Raw genomic sequence first — 18,265 nt, forward strand, 5'->3', positions numbered from 1 at the left:
TAATAACCTACCAAAGCACCTTTTTCTCCAGACTGGCCTTCTTTTCCAGGGTGACCCTATATATAGAAAAGATACATACCAGCAACGTACAATATTATCGATAGTTGAAAATACTATGAAATTCTTCCTTTTTGTTCAACTATTGAGTTGATATTCTATTTTTTAGAAAATGTTGAGCTTTTTTGTGCAAGTATTTGTATTTTTAAATAACATAGGAAGTGGTAGCATTTAGAAAGAATCATTAGATTATATATATTTCATGAAATATGGAATGCTTTTAAGAAAGATTTGAAAAAGCATGTATAACAATATATTGCTCATTAACAATTTAAAACCAACCTTAATTAGAGTCTTACAGATATTTTAATCTGACTTATATTTTGCATATCAATCAAGTGATGGTATGTACATATTCATAAGCAAAGAAAAGCATGTAAATAGAAAATCTGAAAATAGAGCAAAATAATGAACATTAACACTATTAATAATCAAGTTATTCAGATTCAGTAATTAAAAATCTACAGCTATATGACAATCATACTTAATGAGAAGTAGAAGCAAGACAAAATCATATATCCTGACATTTACAAATCACAGTAAGTAGCCTGTAGAGTAAGAAATGGATAAATAATACATTTTTAAAGTAACAAGGTAGATATTGCATGTTTACATTATTTATTACTATGTTTGGAGAAATAATAAATATTGATATATTTCCAGAGAAGGAATAAATCCCAAAGGTCTGAGGATATTATCTGAGGAAAATTATGAAATGTTTTAGAGTTTCATGTTAATTTTTGGACAAAAGTTAAAAAGAAAGAGTGGATGAGTAAGTCTTTGCAGAAAAAGAAGTGAGCACAAGGAAAGGAACAGTCACAGAAAATTTACAGAATGTCAAGGAAAAACGTGAGTGGATCTATCTTTCTGGAGCTAATGCTTCATAAGGAAGTAGAAAAGTTGGTGATTCTGGAAGGTTCTGGTCTACAGCTCCAATATGAGTTTATCTAGAGGCTACTGTGAGCTCATTAAAGATTTTGCAATTCAGAAGTGACATGATAAAATGGTGTTTTGAAAAGATCAATGTTTAATTACTGGCTCAATTTACTTTTATTATGGACTACATATAATCATTTCTGAAACACATGTAACATCTACTTTTGAAGATAATATACAGAAAATGTAATGACCAGGTAAATAATACTTACAGGTGGCCCATCAGCACCAGGAAGTCCGGCTAGACCTGGTTTTCCTTGTGGTCCCTAATCAAACAGTGAGAGGGAATATTTTATTTTAAAAAAATAATGAAAAGCTCTGACTATGTACATAGCAATATAGTACTAGAAATATTCTTGAGACAATGGTTTCTAATTACAAATAATAAACATTTATATAATTTTCTAACATTTTATGTGAAAAAATGGTATAAATGAAAACCAAATTCACCATATGTAAAAAAATGCTAGTTTTAATCATACATAATAATCTAAAATGAGTCCTTTTTAAAAATAACAAATTAGTTTATAAATGCCCCAACAAATTGGAGCTTAGAGAATAAAAGTGAAATTACAACTTAAAAATCCATTGACTTAGGACAATGACAAAATGTTAACAAATGATAATTCAAACACAGTCATGAGCCCCATAACATTTTGCTTAATAATGGACCACTTACTCAATGGAGGACCCATAAAGATTATAATGGAGTAGAAACAATCTCACCTAGGGATGTCCTAGCCATCTTAAGGTCCTAGTGCAATTCATTACTCACATATTTGTGGTAACATCAAATAAGAATGCAATGCTTACAGTTGTATAAGGTGTTGTATGTTTAATTACATGCAGTACATAATTTGAGATAATAATAATTAATTATATTACTGGCTTATGTCTTTGCTATATCATACTTTTATCATTATTTTAGAGTGTAATCTATAAAAAAATTACTTTAAAACAGTATGCTGCACCATGCTGGTGGATGTCTCACCCATTTATTCACCACATCTTGATAGCCACATCAAGTGACTCACCTATGCCATATGGTTTCATGTGAGTACATGCCATGAGGTTAACACAGGAATGCAATGACCTAATGATTGATTTCTCAAACTGTATCTTGTTAAGTGACATATAACTATAACTTCAGAGTATGGTGAAATGCACTAATTATAAAGAAATTTTTAGAAATATGTTAATGTGTGAAAAATATTCATAGGACATGAAGGAAAACAAATCTATTTTTATGTAAAAGTACATAACTTAATTTGCAATTAACAAATAATAAAATATTAAGTATTTGTTCAACAGATCACTCTAATTCATGTTAACCATGGAGGGTTTCAAATTTTATTTAACATGACCTTTGCTAAGTTTGAAACATGGTAAGCATCACCACTGATGGAAGAGAAAAGTAGGCACTGAACTGGGATTATTGACTTTTTGGTCCACCCCATTAGTCAGGACTTACAACCAATTGAAAAGGCAGGGATACTTCAGCAAGCCTAAATTCTGGACAGTTTAGAGATTTCTCATTCTCAGACAGTGCTTAAAATAAGCCTTCTGTTCATGTTGACTACAGAAAAGCATCATTTAAATCAGTAGGAAGTAAAAAAAATGTAACTTTCAAATTAAAAAAATATAATTTGTAACTAAAATTAATTGCTTTTCTTTTAAAGGATTTAAAACTTTCAATCCCCTTCACCAATCCATAAGTCATATTCAGTCAAGTCATTTAACATTATATAATAATTATTACAAAAAACTAAATATTTAATGGCAGCATTTTGTGTATCACCTAAATTACCTTTTACTTTCAAGATACTGGTCTTTAGAACAAAATGTAACTACCAAACAGAATACAAGTTCATTAATTACTGTTATCGGGTGATGTGTTATTTGTATGATAACAACTCGGTGAACAATACTTGGATCTTTTCTGTTGATATATATTTGAGAGTAAACAAGAAATATTAAAACTTGCACTATAAGATGATTTTTTAATAAAAATGAAATCAATCCATCACTTTTACAATGGAAGTTCAGTGACAGCAGAGTGCTTTGTCTGCTTTTAAACTGCTTGATATTTCCCTGGAGAAGCAGGAATAAAAATAAATAAATGTCAACTAGTTTAGATTTTAATAAAATAGTTAAAATTTATGGAGTGCATCTATGCACTGTGCTGAGCAATTTATATGCATCATCCTCTTTGTCTCAATGAACCTCATGAAATATTATTATCTGTTAATGTGTGACAAACTTGCAATCTGAATGATTCCAAGTCCATATCCATGTCTTCAAAGTCCTTTCCATTAATGGACATTTATTTGTGTCATGCTATTTTGTACTGAGCTCAAAGCAATTAACATATGAGTGATATGAATTCTGAACTCATAAATCACAGGGAATATTCAGTATACTTATTAAAAATGTCAGAAAAAATATAGCTGTCTTATCCATTTTAACTCAGTAACTTAAACTTTGAGATATTTTGTCACAAATATAATAAAAGCTATAATAACCTAAGATGAAATATATAATAGTTCTTGGATATTAAAAATATCATATTAATTAAATTATTTTAAATTACTATTATCTTATGAAACAATTAAAAATTACTATTCATTAGTGGTTTGGGAAACAAAGTTCTTGAGCCAGATCATGGTATATCATAAAGAAAGATAAAGCCAGATCATGGCATAAAGTAAAATAATATGTTTACTTTTTAATATACATACAATACAAAAACTATGTCATGACTGCAATTTAACTAAAATTATTCCCTCATGTTCTTCAGTTCTTTTCTCCTTTTGATGGAAAAAGATTGTCATTAAATTTACAAGTTAGATATGTTCAGAACAGAGAGAGTAGCAGCATATAGTTAAGATAGCTCTCATCTTAATACTAAAAAATGCAGTAAAAAATCTTGTATTTTATCTTGTATTTGGCTCAACAAAGGGAATTCAGATATGGTAATGTTTCTTAAAAGCAAATTCCTTTTAATAATTCAGATTATACATGACAAAATTATGGTTAAAAAATTAATAGATGCATGCATCAAGTACAATCTATAACAAATATAATGTTTATTACAATGAGGTAATATAAATGTTAAGAGTGGCCTGAATTACAATTGTCGATCTAAAGTAAAGGTTTAAAATCACCTTCAGAATCTAAAGTTTTGAATTCATAGGACATTTTTTCAATAACATTCCTATACTATAACCATATTGAAAAAAATCTACAGAGAAAACTACTTCAATACTGCAACCATATAGAAAACAATCTACAGAAAAAATGCTTCAATGAACAATTAAATTTGATGTATGTTAATTTTTAAAACTCAGTAAGATAAATAAATCAATTACAGTATAATCCAGAGATCTGAGTAGATATTTTAACAGAGAAGTTACAGAAAAACAGCCAATAAGCACATAACAATATGCTTAACACCACTATTGATTAAGGGAGTACATACTAACCCACAATGAAATACTATGTGACACTAACAAGAATGACCAAAACTAAGAAGAGAGACAATATAAGTATTGGCGAGATGTGGAAGAACTCTTATCCATATATATTTTAGTGGAAACTACACCAAAAAATGGTGCAACTACTTTGGAAAGTAGTTTAGAAGCTTCCTAAAATGTTAAACATAAATTTACCAGGTAACTAGAACTCCTAGGTACCTACCAAAAAGAAATGAAAACATGCCTATGCAGACACTTGCATGCAAAGAGCCACATAATACCATTTTATGGATAAAAGCTAAAAGGCATAAGCTACCCATATGATCAACAACTACTGAATAAGAAAGCAGAACAGGGCTGGGGATGTGGCTCAAGTGGTAGCGCGCTCGCCTGGCATGCGTGCGGCCTGGGTTCGATCCTCAGCACCACATACCAATAAAGATGTTGTGTCTGCCGAGAACTAAAAAATAAATATTAAAAATTCTCTCTCTCTCTCTCACTCTCTCTTTAAAAAAAAAAAAAGAAAGAAAGCAGAACATAGGAATATAATACTGTGTGGCAATAAAAAGGATCAAAATGCTGATATGTGCCACTATAAGAATAAACATCAAAAACATTACATCAAATCACAGAAGTTAGACATACAGGTCATATACTATATTAACCATATGTTTAAATCCATATATCATATTCATACACATATTTTATTAATATGGAATCTTCAGAAAAAGCAAATCTATAAAAGTAAAGTAGTTGTCTAGTTGTTGGTATGGATATGGATTGCAAATTGACACAAGGAATCTTTCTAGAGTTGTATAAATATTCTAATATTAGCTTGTAGCACCGTTATATAAATTAATTTAAAATCATTTACTATACACCTGAAACAAGTGAATTTTATGGTATATAAATAATACCTCAACAAAGGTTTTATTTTTTTTAATTGGTATGTTCATAGAAATACACAACATATGAGGAATAAAAAAATTCTCATATCTAGCTAACTATTGTGCTATAACTATGGTGAACAGAATAGAGTACTCAGGGAATCTTGTAGAAAAGATCATGGGAATATCAGACATCTCTTTAATTAAAGACTAATTTTTGTTTTGATCCAGTCATTGAGTTATTAACAAGGACATCATTTTCCAGTTATACATGAAAAATAGTGGCAGCAACAGGTTCACAATTTTCCTTAATCAGATCATATTACAAATCCTTTGTTGCAAACAAACCCAATCACATTTTTCAAGTAATGAGGCAAAAAAAAAAAGAGGATCAACATAAATAGAAAACATTCATTCATGGTAGTAGGTTTCTGACATTAATAGAGCTGAGAGTGTCACATTTGGAAGCTGTCTAAAAGGAAGCTAGGCAAAATTTTGTCATTCACAGTTTAAAGATGAATGAATTCTATCCACATTGTATTCTCATGATTTAACTTCAGATTAATTCCTTATGTTCTGTGCTGTAAGGATATCTTATCAGGAACAAAAGGCCAGCCTTACAGCTGCCTAAGGCTGTTAACACAAATTGTTCATCAGAGATTACTAGAATAACAAAGTAACTTACTTTTTCACCCGGAGGACCAATTGGACCTTGTGGACCAGGAAGACCCTATTTCAAAAGAATTTATTTCATGTTAGAAATCACATCACAAGAACATATTATTAAAATAGTAAATTATTAGCTCTCCAATGCACATGAAATGAGTTGAGAATCAGTGTGTATCTACATAAAGATATATGTTTGTATGTGTGTGTGTGTGTGTGTGTGTGTGTGTGTGTGTGTGTGTGTAGACACACACACATTCTCTGCATTCTCTGGAGAGTTTGAGAACATTATGAGTTTTACATAAGCTACTCTTTCTGCAAAGAGACTGTAAAGTGATCCTATTCAGAACTCTCCTGCAAGTGTGGCTATTGATCCTGGCATTCTGTGAATGCTGAATGACTCATTTTTCTCTCGGAAGAAAAGGGCCTGTGCAAGTTTGTTTAAATTTTTTAAAAAAAAGAAAAAATAAGAATTATTTTCTAGTATTCACATTTTAAAGTTTTAGCCTTACATAGAAAGTTTTGAAGGTGTCTATTTCCTTGTGAAAAAAGACTATTTTACCCCATTGCCTTAAAGGAACTATAATGGCATAGACTCACTTGAGGTCCTGGATTCCCTTGCTGACCTGGAGGTCCAGGCTCCCCTTGGGGACCCTGTAGTAGGAAAAAACAAAGTCCTTAATAAGGCATTTTTTGCAAGACAATGCTTTGGAGGGGTTTTTTGCCTCAGCTTGAAAAGTAGCCCACAAATCAGTTTTCCCTTAAGTTCATCTGCAAAATAGTGAAACTACTACTGATAGTAGTAGTTAAAATATTTAACACAATGGTGTAATAAATGTTTATTTTAAATTTAGCAGCAAAATTCCTTAATGCCCAGATTCCAGAGATGAGTTTATTAATATTTGCTACATACCATGTTCCCTTTTGGTCCCGGGGGTCCATCTACACCTGCAATACCCTTCAATAAAGAAAAAAAAAAAAAATATATATATATATATATATATATATATATATATATATGCAGAGTTGTTTAAAAAAATCTCAATGCTAAAACAGAAATTCAAAAAGGCTACTATAATAACATGACACATGCTAACCAAGGGTGACAAAGATTCTTTTTAGAATTAAATAAAAGTAGGTATTTAAGAATTAGTGAAAATGAGGCTGGGCCTACTGTCTTCCATCCATGTCCACCTTCAAGATAATCTAGCATAATTTTCTATTGTGTGCTCATGAGTTATCACAAAATACATAAGACTGATAAGTTAAATGAAAAACCGAGGGAAGGGAATGACCCCAATAGGCAACATATATTATTATATATATTATATATTATTATATATATTATATATATTTATATAGTATATATATACTATATAACATATATTATTATATAATATATGACAATATATAACATGTTTTAATATATTAAAACAGAATATAAAAGGTAGCTAATTCTTGATTGATTAAGAAGAGATCTTACACCCTCCCAAGTTTAAAGAGTTTATCAACAAGCTTTTTCTAGGAAATGCAGAATGTTTTTCAAGCAGTACATACAGGCTGCCCTGGAGGTCCTGGAGTTCCCCTTGGTCCCAGCAAACCTCGTGGGCCCTAAGGAGAGAAGAAAAGAAAACATGTGCTCATGAGAGATGCCCTCAGAATAGGCCTCTTCCCTTGAAAAAATTCCAATATAATATTTAGAGTAAAAATATTTGCACATCTTCTCTAAATACACTGAAAGTGATATTTAACTACTATTGTTATGTAATGTAAGTATCAAGTTTTTATACTGACCTAAAAGCCAGAAACTATAACAGTGAATCTTTAGTACAGAAACTGTATGCATTCAATTATAAAAATTTACATAAGAATCACTTAGGGAATCTTTAAAAGAAACAAATAATTTAATACTTTTATAAGGCACTTTTGTATCATTTTTGGATGTGAATGGCAACTCTGAATCTTATTATGCATCAGATAAACTAAAAATAACAGTGCCCTGATTCTCATTTACTTCACTTAGGTAAGACAACATTCATTCAAAGGAACAAATAGGGGGCTAAGGGTTGTAGCTTAGTAATAGGGCACTTGCCTAGCATGTGTGAGGCACTGAGTTTGATCCTCAACATGACATATAAATAAATTAATTAAATAAAGGTCCATCAACAACTAAAAAACACATATATATATTAAATTAAAAAAAAAGGACCTCGGTCTATACCCAAAGGACTTAAAAACAGCATACTTCAGGGACACAGGGACATCAAGGTTTATAGTAGCACAATTCACAATAGCTAAACTGTGGAACCAACCTAGATGCCCTTTAATTGATGAATGGATTTTAAAAATGTGGCATATCTACACAATGGAATATTATTCAGCAATAAAAGAGAATAAAAATAATGCCATTTGCAGGTAAATGGATGGCATTAAAGAAGATGATGCTAAGTGAAGTTAGGCAATCCCAAAAAGCCAAATGCCAAATGTTTTCTTTGATATAAGGAGGCTGATTCATAGTGGGATAGAGAGAGGGAGCATGGGAGGAATAGACAAACTAGATACAGCAGAGGGTGGGAGGGAAGGGAAGGGACATGGGGTTATTAATGATGGTGGAATGTGATGGACATTATTATCCAAAGTACAGGTATGAAGACATGAATTGGTGTGAACATACTAGTATGCAACCAGAGATATGAAAAATTGTGCTTCATATGTAATAAGAATTGTAATGCATTTCACTGTCATATATAAGAATTGTAATGCATTCCACTGTCATACATAAATAAAAAATAAAATATAAAAGAATTTTTAAAAAATAAAAAATAAAGGAACAGACAGGAAGATAGCTATATATGCAAATTATAGAAACTATTTTCTTGACAGAACATTTCTTAAATTATAGCTATTTAAACTTGATTTCTCCTCCTCTTCTCTCTCCCCATCCTAAAATCCTTGTCTTCCTTTTCCTTCTATTAGGATAGAGAGGCTATTTACTTCTTCTCCTATAGGCTTGACAATAATTGATTTTTGATTTGACAGGTTCTACAATGGAGCAGATTAAGACTAAGAGTAGGAGTACTTTCTCTAGACCAGGTAGTTTGTTTGTCATTGTGGTTTGGTCAGCTAGCTTTGAGTAAACCTTCCAGTTCAGTTTCCCCATTATTAACATTTGCTGGAGAAAAAAAAATGACATAATGCTTATATCTGCCATATACTAAGTCCCTCATTTTTTTTGTTTCTTCTGGTAACAAAATTCATTTATTCTAAATATATAAATAGATTATGGAATTATTGATGATACTTAAAAGAAACAAAACAGCAACAAGAACTTGGTAGGGTTTTGGTTAACAATAATTACATTCCACATGTTTTTCTCTCCAGTATCTAAAATTTTCTTTTAAAACAAAACAGCTGCTCAACGTATCTTTTTTTGTTTGTTTGTTTTTTAACATGATAATTGCCTCCTTAGCTTAAGCAGGACCACAACATTTTCCTGAATTTATTATTGCCTTTACATATATAACATACGTTATTATTTCCCCCAAAACACGAAAATGATTATTTAAAAATGAAGAAAAAAAATCCTTACAGCTTCACCTGGAAGACCCCTGGGTCCTATTTCTCCATCTTCTCCCTGACACAGACAAAATGGGAGGGCAATGATATTAGAAAATGCATCATTTCAATGCTACTTTGTTCATTCCTACATATTACTTTGAAACATGTCTTAAAGAAATGAAATCTTAGTATACCCTCATTCCATCATCACCAGGAGGACCTGGAGGACCTTGGGGACCTCTTTCACCCTAATAAATAAAAATAAACATGATTAGCATATGACATAAGCCATGAGTTCACAGTCTGTCCCACATCCCCCTAACCAGCTAACCAAATACACTAATACATTGGACAGAGTGAACATACACTGCGTTTGTACTCCTCAGAACACGTTGCAGAAAATTCACAAATTGAAACTTCTATCTGGTTTGACATATTAGTATGCTAGGGAAAATGTTTCCTCAATTATCAATGCAAAAAGGCTCAAATACAATAAATACCTAAAATGACTTTCAGACATTTTATTATTACAAGCTAAGCATGGAGGAAATTATTTTGTAAGATTGTCTTAAATATGGCTACACTTTCGGGATTTTAATTTAATATTTTCTACCCCTAAAAATATATTAAATCACATAACTCAATTAAACTAAAAGAGTCTTGGATCCCTTTTAAAATCAAATATCAATTTATCTTGACATGTACTAAGCATACACTAGGCATATTGCTAGAATTCTTAAGGTTCTCTTTTCTTTGTCTTTCTTCATTTTCTTCTCCCATTTACCTAATTGCTGCTTTACCTTTCTTTATTTCTTCATTCTGGTGAAGAAAGTATCTAAAGCTTATTATTATTATTTTTTAAGGAATTGTCTCTTCATTTAATTTCCCACTAAAACTATCCATTGGATTGCTTAGTGGTTTATTTACCCGTAGCAAATTATAGGGTCCTGCATTGAAGTGAAAGCTCAGAGCATCACAAAGAAATAATACAGTCAGTATATTATAGTATTAATGACAGACTGCCGACAGATATCTTCTTTTGAGTGTGTATTTACAGACAAAATGTAGGAAGGAAAGTGAGGCAATAATTAAGATAGTAGATGAAAAATTAAATCTCTACCCTTTCCCTTTTATTAATGTGATCTTATCCATATTCTTGAACATTCAGATCATACCTCAATTTGTTTGCATGGAAAGAATGTTTTAGTATCTAAAAACAACTGCATTGATGTCACATGCATAATTGTATCTTTCTCCCTTTATCTATTAGATGTAATAATTGTAATTCTCAAATATTTAAGTTCATTTTCATCTGATTTGCCCAAGTGCATGAATACTAAAACATAGTGTAACTTTCCATTTATATCTTGATGAAAAAGTATTAGATGTATCTTACCCTGTGACCCTTGTCACCTGGCAGACCTGGAAGTCCATCAAAGCCTCGATCTCCCTGTAAATGATAATCATTCTCATTGTCACATCCCTAGTAGAGACCTGTACTCTAATTTAATGTCAACTATTATTTCATATCCAGATATTTTATTTTAAAATACAAAATGTTTTCAGGGTTACTCAACATACAAGCTTTGAATATGCAAACATATGCACTTCTGACCTTTGCTCCAGGCTCTCCTGGCATTCCTCTTCCTCCATCAGCACCTGGGCGACCCTGATAATGTCAAAAACAGCATTAAGCAAAAGGGACTCCTACTAACAGAAAGTAAAAGAAAACAAACTAACTGATCATTACAGGTAAATCTCAAAACACACAATAAAAATCAGCCATACCCTTTTCCCAGGTTTTCCAGTAGGACCAGGAGGACCTTGGACACCTCGCGGGCCCTAAGTCAAAACATCAAAGTTAAATCATGTGTAGAATTCTTGGTTAATAAACTCAATAACTTCAAGAGAGATGATTTTAGAAACTGGTATCTTCTTAGCTTGATCTCAGTCATTTAAACACAAGGAAATTATTTCTATGGAAAAATTCAGATAAAGCAGAAGAAAATCGATTTTTCCAAATGGCTTCTTATAAAGAGCAAGTCAATTACCACTAAATATAAATGTAGACATGTGATTACATTTAAACAAAACAAAAACAAAAAACACTTACAATAGAATATTTTAAATCTTACAGGTACCCTTAATCACTTGTTTTATTCTCAAAATCATGGGTTTCTCATTTCCTTTGACTGAACACACTTTTCACCATCCTCCCTACTTATCTTTACTTTCCAACCGCCCACATTTTTCATCTGTCTTTTCAGGTTTGGATCATCTCTTCTAGATATTTAGACTTTCATTGTAGTTTATCATGTTGGATTGTTTTAAGAACAGAATCACCGATTAGATTCCTACTTGCCAAAGATTCCAGCTAATTTTTTTTCAATTATATATTGCAGTAGCTTAGCACAGAATCTGGTACATGTTCTTTCAATCATTTACAAAATGCTAGTGGACTATTCATTAACAGGCATATTAAATATTAGAAACTCTCTTTTACATAGTAGCAATACAATAAGGAGAAGGATATATTTTTTAATGTAAATTACTACACAGCTATAAGAGATCAAATGGAGTTTCAGAATGAATAGTATATTGGCCTTTAAATTAACTATATACTTTTCAACATTAATTCAAACAATTTTTATGTAATGAATGTAGCCAAAAAATGAAATTAACATTTAAAATTAAAAATATTTTTTATGATTGCTACAAAATGTTGATTCTAGAAATATAAAGTTAAAATTGTCTAGTGAGTAGAGGTTAAAAAATAGAGCTTTAGCAGGGTGTGATGGTACACGCCTATAATCCCAGAAGCTCCAGAGGCTAAGGCAGGAGGATAGTGTGTTCAAAGCCAGCCTCAACAAAAGCGAGGCACTATGCAATTCAGTGAGACCCTGTCTCTAAATAAAATACAAAATAGGGCCGGGTTGTGGCCCACTGGCTGAGTGCCCCTAAGTTCAATCCCTGGTACTCACCCCCAAAAAATATAGCTTTAAAAAAAAAACTGTTCAAGATTCTACCCTAAACCTAGTTGGAAGACAAAGTACAATAATAAAAAAGGCACATATTGCTAATTTTAAATGAAAATGGTCCTCACATATCACTTATCTCTTTTTGGACTTAAGAGAATCAGAAAAACTGCGAAATCCACAAACACTGCTATAGCATGTTTTCAGATTCATCTGTTTTTAAAGAGATGAGTTTAAGAAGAAGAAATTTCACAAATTTTTCAAAAGAATACAATCCCTAGATTTTCATGTAGTACATTTTAATATTTCCATGCAATTTTAAGTTAAGCTGGAAATGTTTTTCATTCTTTTATGGCAATATTAACTAAGCCTGAAAAGGAAAGCTGTCACATCTTGAGTCAGCCAAATATCCTTATCAATTTTCTTTGGACTTTTTTCTCATTTTAAAATAAACTGGTGTGTCCACACAATGGAGTACTTACTGGTTAGCAACAAAAGGAATGCATTATTGATGAACTCAACTGTGATGAGTCTCAAAGACATTATGCTGTGTCAAAGAAGCCAATCTCAAAATGTTACCTAAAGTACAAACTTCATTTTTGTGATATTTTAAAACTACAGTGATGAAGAACAGATCAGTGGTTGGGGTTAGGGGAGAATACAACTATAAAGGGGTGATACCAAGAAATGGTTTGAAGTTATAGAATATTATCTGTTCTAATGATTGTGAGGCAGGTTACAAAGAATGCATTTTAAATCAGTTGTTCCTTATAATATTTTTGAATAAAATTAATTTTAAAAGAGGGAAAAAAATTGAGCAGATGATCATTTGAGAGATCCTGCAGCCCAATGTAAATTTATATTCACTGAATAGATCAGGAAGCATTTATATTTAAAAATTAATATATTAAAAATAAACATCATCTTTTGCTTTTCTGTTTTTGAGAATATTTGCATAATCTAACAGCTCTATTTAATATCATTAAAGAAAAATTAATACTTTGAATTTTGTTCCATTGAAATACCATCTAAGATGTTTTTAAAATTTTTAGCTTATATGGCTTCAATTTTTCTTAAGTTCCTTACTTCTATGAAGGTTTTGAAGTGAGCTTCTTTTAAATGTATTAAATATCCTTTATGAGACAATGTGCTAAATTTACTCTCCACAGTAAACATAGGTATGAGGCACCACCAATACAAGTACTACTGCAACTGTTCTGCTCTGCTCTATAACATCACTAGCCAATTTAGAATTCTAAAGTTCTATTACTTTCAAGCCTGCTCCCACTCACAATTTAAATATGTTACCACCCACAATTTAAACATGCTTTGAATTAACTGCTATTGACAGTTTTTTAATTAGAAGAGGTAACATGAGCGTAAAGGTAAGGTAAGTAGATTCTTTACTCCTAACAGCAGAAACTTCAACACCTTACTAGATAAAATAAAGTCAATAATAAAATAAGTGAAAAGAACAAATTATTATTATTTTTATTTATTTTTTATTTTTTTTTTTACCTGAGGACCTGGGTCACCACTCTCACCTTTGGCCCCAGCTGAACCAGGCCCACCCTGTCGAGAAAAATTGAAGGCATAATCATTTAAGTTAGCAATTCTCTGATCACTTATATCCCGCTATTTTCACTTGAAATGAAAGTTATCCTGAATACACCTTGTTAAACTAGTTGATGTCATTAATTAAAACATTAAACTCTTCAAGCCCTTTCCCTGAAGTGCATCTCTTGTCATCATGTTGATTTTATTTCAGTGAGTGAACTGTATATAAAGGTCTGCATTTCACCAAAGCCAACCTCATAAAATGGCATTGGGAATTTCTGGAATGTGTATACCCTCAAGAACACTTAGAAAGATGCATAGGCATTATTTATCACTACATGGCAGAGTAGTACTAGTGCAAAAAATTTTACTGAATAAAGTATGCATTGAATCCTTTTATACAATAAGGATTTGGCAAAGTGTTACTGCTTTTATAGCCAGATATTTCTTAAGCACTGAATTTCACAGTCATAAAATGCCAAGGACAGATGCTATTGCTATCATTATAATTGTGCTGAAATAATGTCAAAGCATTTTTTTCCCAGATTGGTTTATTTTTTCCTATGGGACTAACTCATTATAACAAACACTTTGTACAAATGTTTACATAATTTTAAAAGTGCAATAAAAACCTGGCACATTAACAGAAACCCTTAACCTGTTTTATGAATGAGTTGCAAGTTTTCAAAATACACATTAAGCCAGTCTTATTCCCTAAAAACATTAGAATATTAAAAATAAACATGGTGATTATAATTAGGTTCATGCTGAAGAAGTTTACATTGTATGTTTTAAAAGTTTATGATTTATTTAAATCAATATACATTTTGTTAAACCATGGAGTACATCAAAATAAAGATTAAAATTACACTAACTAAAGATCTTAGCTATCTAGAGCCTCCTGGTGGCTCCAAAGTAAAATAACTACTGATATGATTCCCAAGAAATAAGGACAGTACTCTAACATGAATTTTCTCATCTTAAAAGTTAGAAGAATGATGACTTTCAAGCATCTGATTAAAAATTCTTGTAACTGAATTTCTTCTAGAGAAAAACTGGGATTCCACCTTAATACTGAATTGAACACAATTACAAAAAGGAACTTATTTTTAATTAATAAGCTGTATTATATACTCTGTGTATATAGATACATAGATAGATAAGGAAATAGATTGATTGATTTTTTTATAATGGAAACAACACCTTTATTTTATTTGCTTTTATTTTTATGTGGTGCTGAGGATCAAACCCAGTGTCTCATGCATGATAGGCAAGTGCTCTACCACTGAGGCACAACCCCGGCCCCTGTTTTCTGTCTATTTTGTGGCATAGATCTCCATTTGTCCATAAAATGACTCAACAAAACACAATTGTATAAAATAATGTTCCATCAAAAGAATTTACACATTTGTGGTGAAATATTAAGGCAGATTTTGTTTTCCGAATCTTAGTGAAGAAACTTTTTTTACATTGTAGAATTAGTAGAAATCTGAAAGCCTTAAATAATTTGATGTTTTTTAACAAAGTATACTAGAAAAGAAACAGTGAAAAGACATAAATATGATTGTTTTCTATCCCTCAATTTTTTAGGAAGCTAAAACTTTCTGTAACAAAGAGAGATACTACATAAAAACGCATTGATCTTGACACTGACGTTGAAAACGTATTCATGATTGTCAATGTTTTCTCTTTGCCAACCTGTTGTGATAAAATGGCTGAGCCTTAATGACTGGGCAAGGACGGCCAATGTAACCTGCTTCTATTGCTTCTGCTCCTCTGTCTTTACTTGCTACAAATCCACTTGTTTGTGTTTGTCATGAAATCCCTTTGTATGATATAAATTTAGAGAGTCTAGACTGTAAATTACAAAGCATAAGGCAGAGTTTTCCAAACATGCCTGGCCATAAGAATCAACCTGTGGCGCTCATGAAAAATACCATTCACCAGTTCCAGCTCTCAAACTACATCATCACAGTCCCCAAGTTCCAGGACTCAGTGATTTTTATTTTTAATAAAACGTCCTGGTATTTCTTCTGCCCCAAAATTATATAAAACACTAACATGCCTTTTTGTAGTTATATGAACTTGTCAATAACAAGCAATTAAAGCTAGCTCTATTTCCTCCATATTTTATTTGACACAGAATCTTCCATGGGGCTGGGGTTGTGGTTCAGCGATAGAGTGCTTGCCTAGCAGATGGGGGTTGCTGGATTCGATCCTCAGCTCCAAATAAAATAAAATAAAGGTATTATGTCCAACTACAACTAAAACAAAATGTTTTGTAAAAAACAATCTTCCATATTCCTTCTTACATTTTGAAAAATTCAACAGTAAAAATGCAACAATTTGAATTCTATCAATTATATTATCATAACAACCATGATGTTACTCATGAGCTCATACCATTGAATGTATAGTCCTTCAAAATAAAGTATTATAAAATTTCAAGGTTGAATAAAAAATGATTTTTTTAAAAGATGGAAACAATATCAAGCACAATATGTTCACCAGTCAGAGGTATGAACAAGCCTGACAGAAGATGCAAGGAACTACTAATATGGAAGTTTTAACATGCATTATCTTTTTTGAGTAACCTACCACAGGACCTGGTCTTCCAGTTAGCCCCATTGGGCCAGGAGGGCCTCTCAGAGCGATCTAGAAAGTAAAATATATCAAGTTTAGCCATATCAAATAACATCTGTTATTTGCAGAAGCTACCCTCAAGTAACACATGATTTGAACACATATCATAAGCAACATGCTAGAAAGTGTGCCAGTGTACTGAAGAAATGCAAGTTTCTTGAAAGATAAAAGACTTAAGTAACTATCAGACATTTTAAAAAGTGCTAAAACAAAATTTCATAGCATGTTTTGAAAGAATTTAATCAATAATACAAGTTAAAATAGATTTTAGAAGAACAAATCTGACAATTTTCTACTTTGAAGTACACTTCAAAATAATGTATAGGTTATTGTTCTTAAATATGTACATACAAATCACATTGAAAATATTTTTAGAACTACTTTATTTGAAATTTGAAGTACTTTAAAATATTTCTAGCAGTATTTTAGGAAAAATTGTGATACAGTGGGGCAGCACAAAGCAGAACTGGACAGAAAGTGTTATGTAATACATTTCTTTTAATGAATCTAAAATTTCATACTATATAATATATATTTATTATGTATAATCAGAGGCATGAATCACTGATCACATGCACTATTGTTACACTGTACATTAGTAGTGTGATATTAACACACTTGAAAATCTGGAAGACATAGAGTACAACAGATAAAAATTTTATAGATGTTAAATTAGTATGATGTGCTATTTTTGAATGTTAGTGGATACAAAAGGTGAGTGCTTAGATTTATCAAAACTCATCAAAAGTAAAACTGTGTGGGGCTGGGGTTGTGGCTCAAGCGGTAACGCGCTCGCCTGGCATGTGCAGGGCGCTGGGTCCGATCCTCAGCACCACATAAAAATAAAATAAAGATGTTGTGTCCACTGAAAACCGAAAAATAAATATTAAAAAATTCTCTCTCTCTCTCTCTCTAAAAAAAAGTAAAACTGTGATGGAAATAAATGAACAATCAGGTTAGAATAGTGCATGAGATGAAACTAATAGGATCTCCAAAATTCCACTATTACTTCACCATGAGAATTTTGATACACATCTTAATCCTTGAGATTAAATATCTAAAAATTTGGAATTATAATGCTTGCTACCTGTGTTTCAAGCCTATAAAAATAAGATGAAGAATTCAATTGTCTCAAAACAGTTAAGTTCAAATACTTACCTTATATTTTTTCAAAACAGTGTAACTTGTAAATCATAGGAATCATCAATTATCACAAATATTTTTAGATATATCATAAAATACTGAAGCATGGCATAATACATCTATATCTTTAAACATGATATAAGTACATAATAAATTTTTTCAGATTAATAGACTTAAGAAATAAATACATAAACAAATATTGAGAGTGAATTACAACTTTCACTTAATGTTTTCAGGTGTTTTACACAAGATATAAATTCATGATGTCGAATAAAATGTTATTATAGAAGGGGTTTATATTGGTTAAAAAAATGAACCATATCCATACCAACCATGAATCCTGTATGTTCTTCTTTTCTTAAAAAGAAAA

The 18,265-nt window shown here is 31.3% G+C and overlaps 1 protein-coding gene across 7 annotated transcripts in view; it reads right to left on the reverse strand.

Annotated features, from left to right (window-relative positions):
* Col11a1 (collagen type XI alpha 1 chain) overlaps nt 1-18,265 on the reverse strand; it is a 208,372-nt gene that overhangs the window by 106,237 nt on the left and 83,870 nt on the right. For all 7 annotated transcript variants that reach the window (XM_078026837.1, XM_078026836.1, XM_078026841.1 and 4 more), the window contains 13 exons: nt 16,708-16,764; nt 14,071-14,124; nt 11,366-11,419; nt 11,193-11,246; nt 10,974-11,027; nt 9,772-9,825; nt 9,609-9,653; nt 7,577-7,630; nt 6,933-6,977; nt 6,620-6,673; nt 6,039-6,083; nt 1,206-1,259; nt 12-56 (listed from right to left, as the gene is read on the reverse strand). In XM_078026837.1, coding sequence (XP_077882963.1) covers nt 12-56; nt 1,206-1,259; nt 6,039-6,083; nt 6,620-6,673; nt 6,933-6,977; nt 7,577-7,630; nt 9,609-9,653; nt 9,772-9,825; nt 10,974-11,027; nt 11,193-11,246; nt 11,366-11,419; nt 14,071-14,124; nt 16,708-16,764 — 669 coding nt within the window. The remainder of the gene's footprint in view (nt 1-11; nt 57-1,205; nt 1,260-6,038; nt 6,084-6,619; nt 6,674-6,932; nt 6,978-7,576; nt 7,631-9,608; nt 9,654-9,771; nt 9,826-10,973; nt 11,028-11,192; nt 11,247-11,365; nt 11,420-14,070; nt 14,125-16,707; nt 16,765-18,265) is intronic.

This window comes from Ictidomys tridecemlineatus, chromosome 11 (assembly GCF_052094955.1).
Source record: "Ictidomys tridecemlineatus isolate mIctTri1 chromosome 11, mIctTri1.hap1, whole genome shotgun sequence".
Taxonomy (NCBI): Eukaryota; Metazoa; Chordata; class Mammalia; order Rodentia; family Sciuridae; genus Ictidomys; species Ictidomys tridecemlineatus.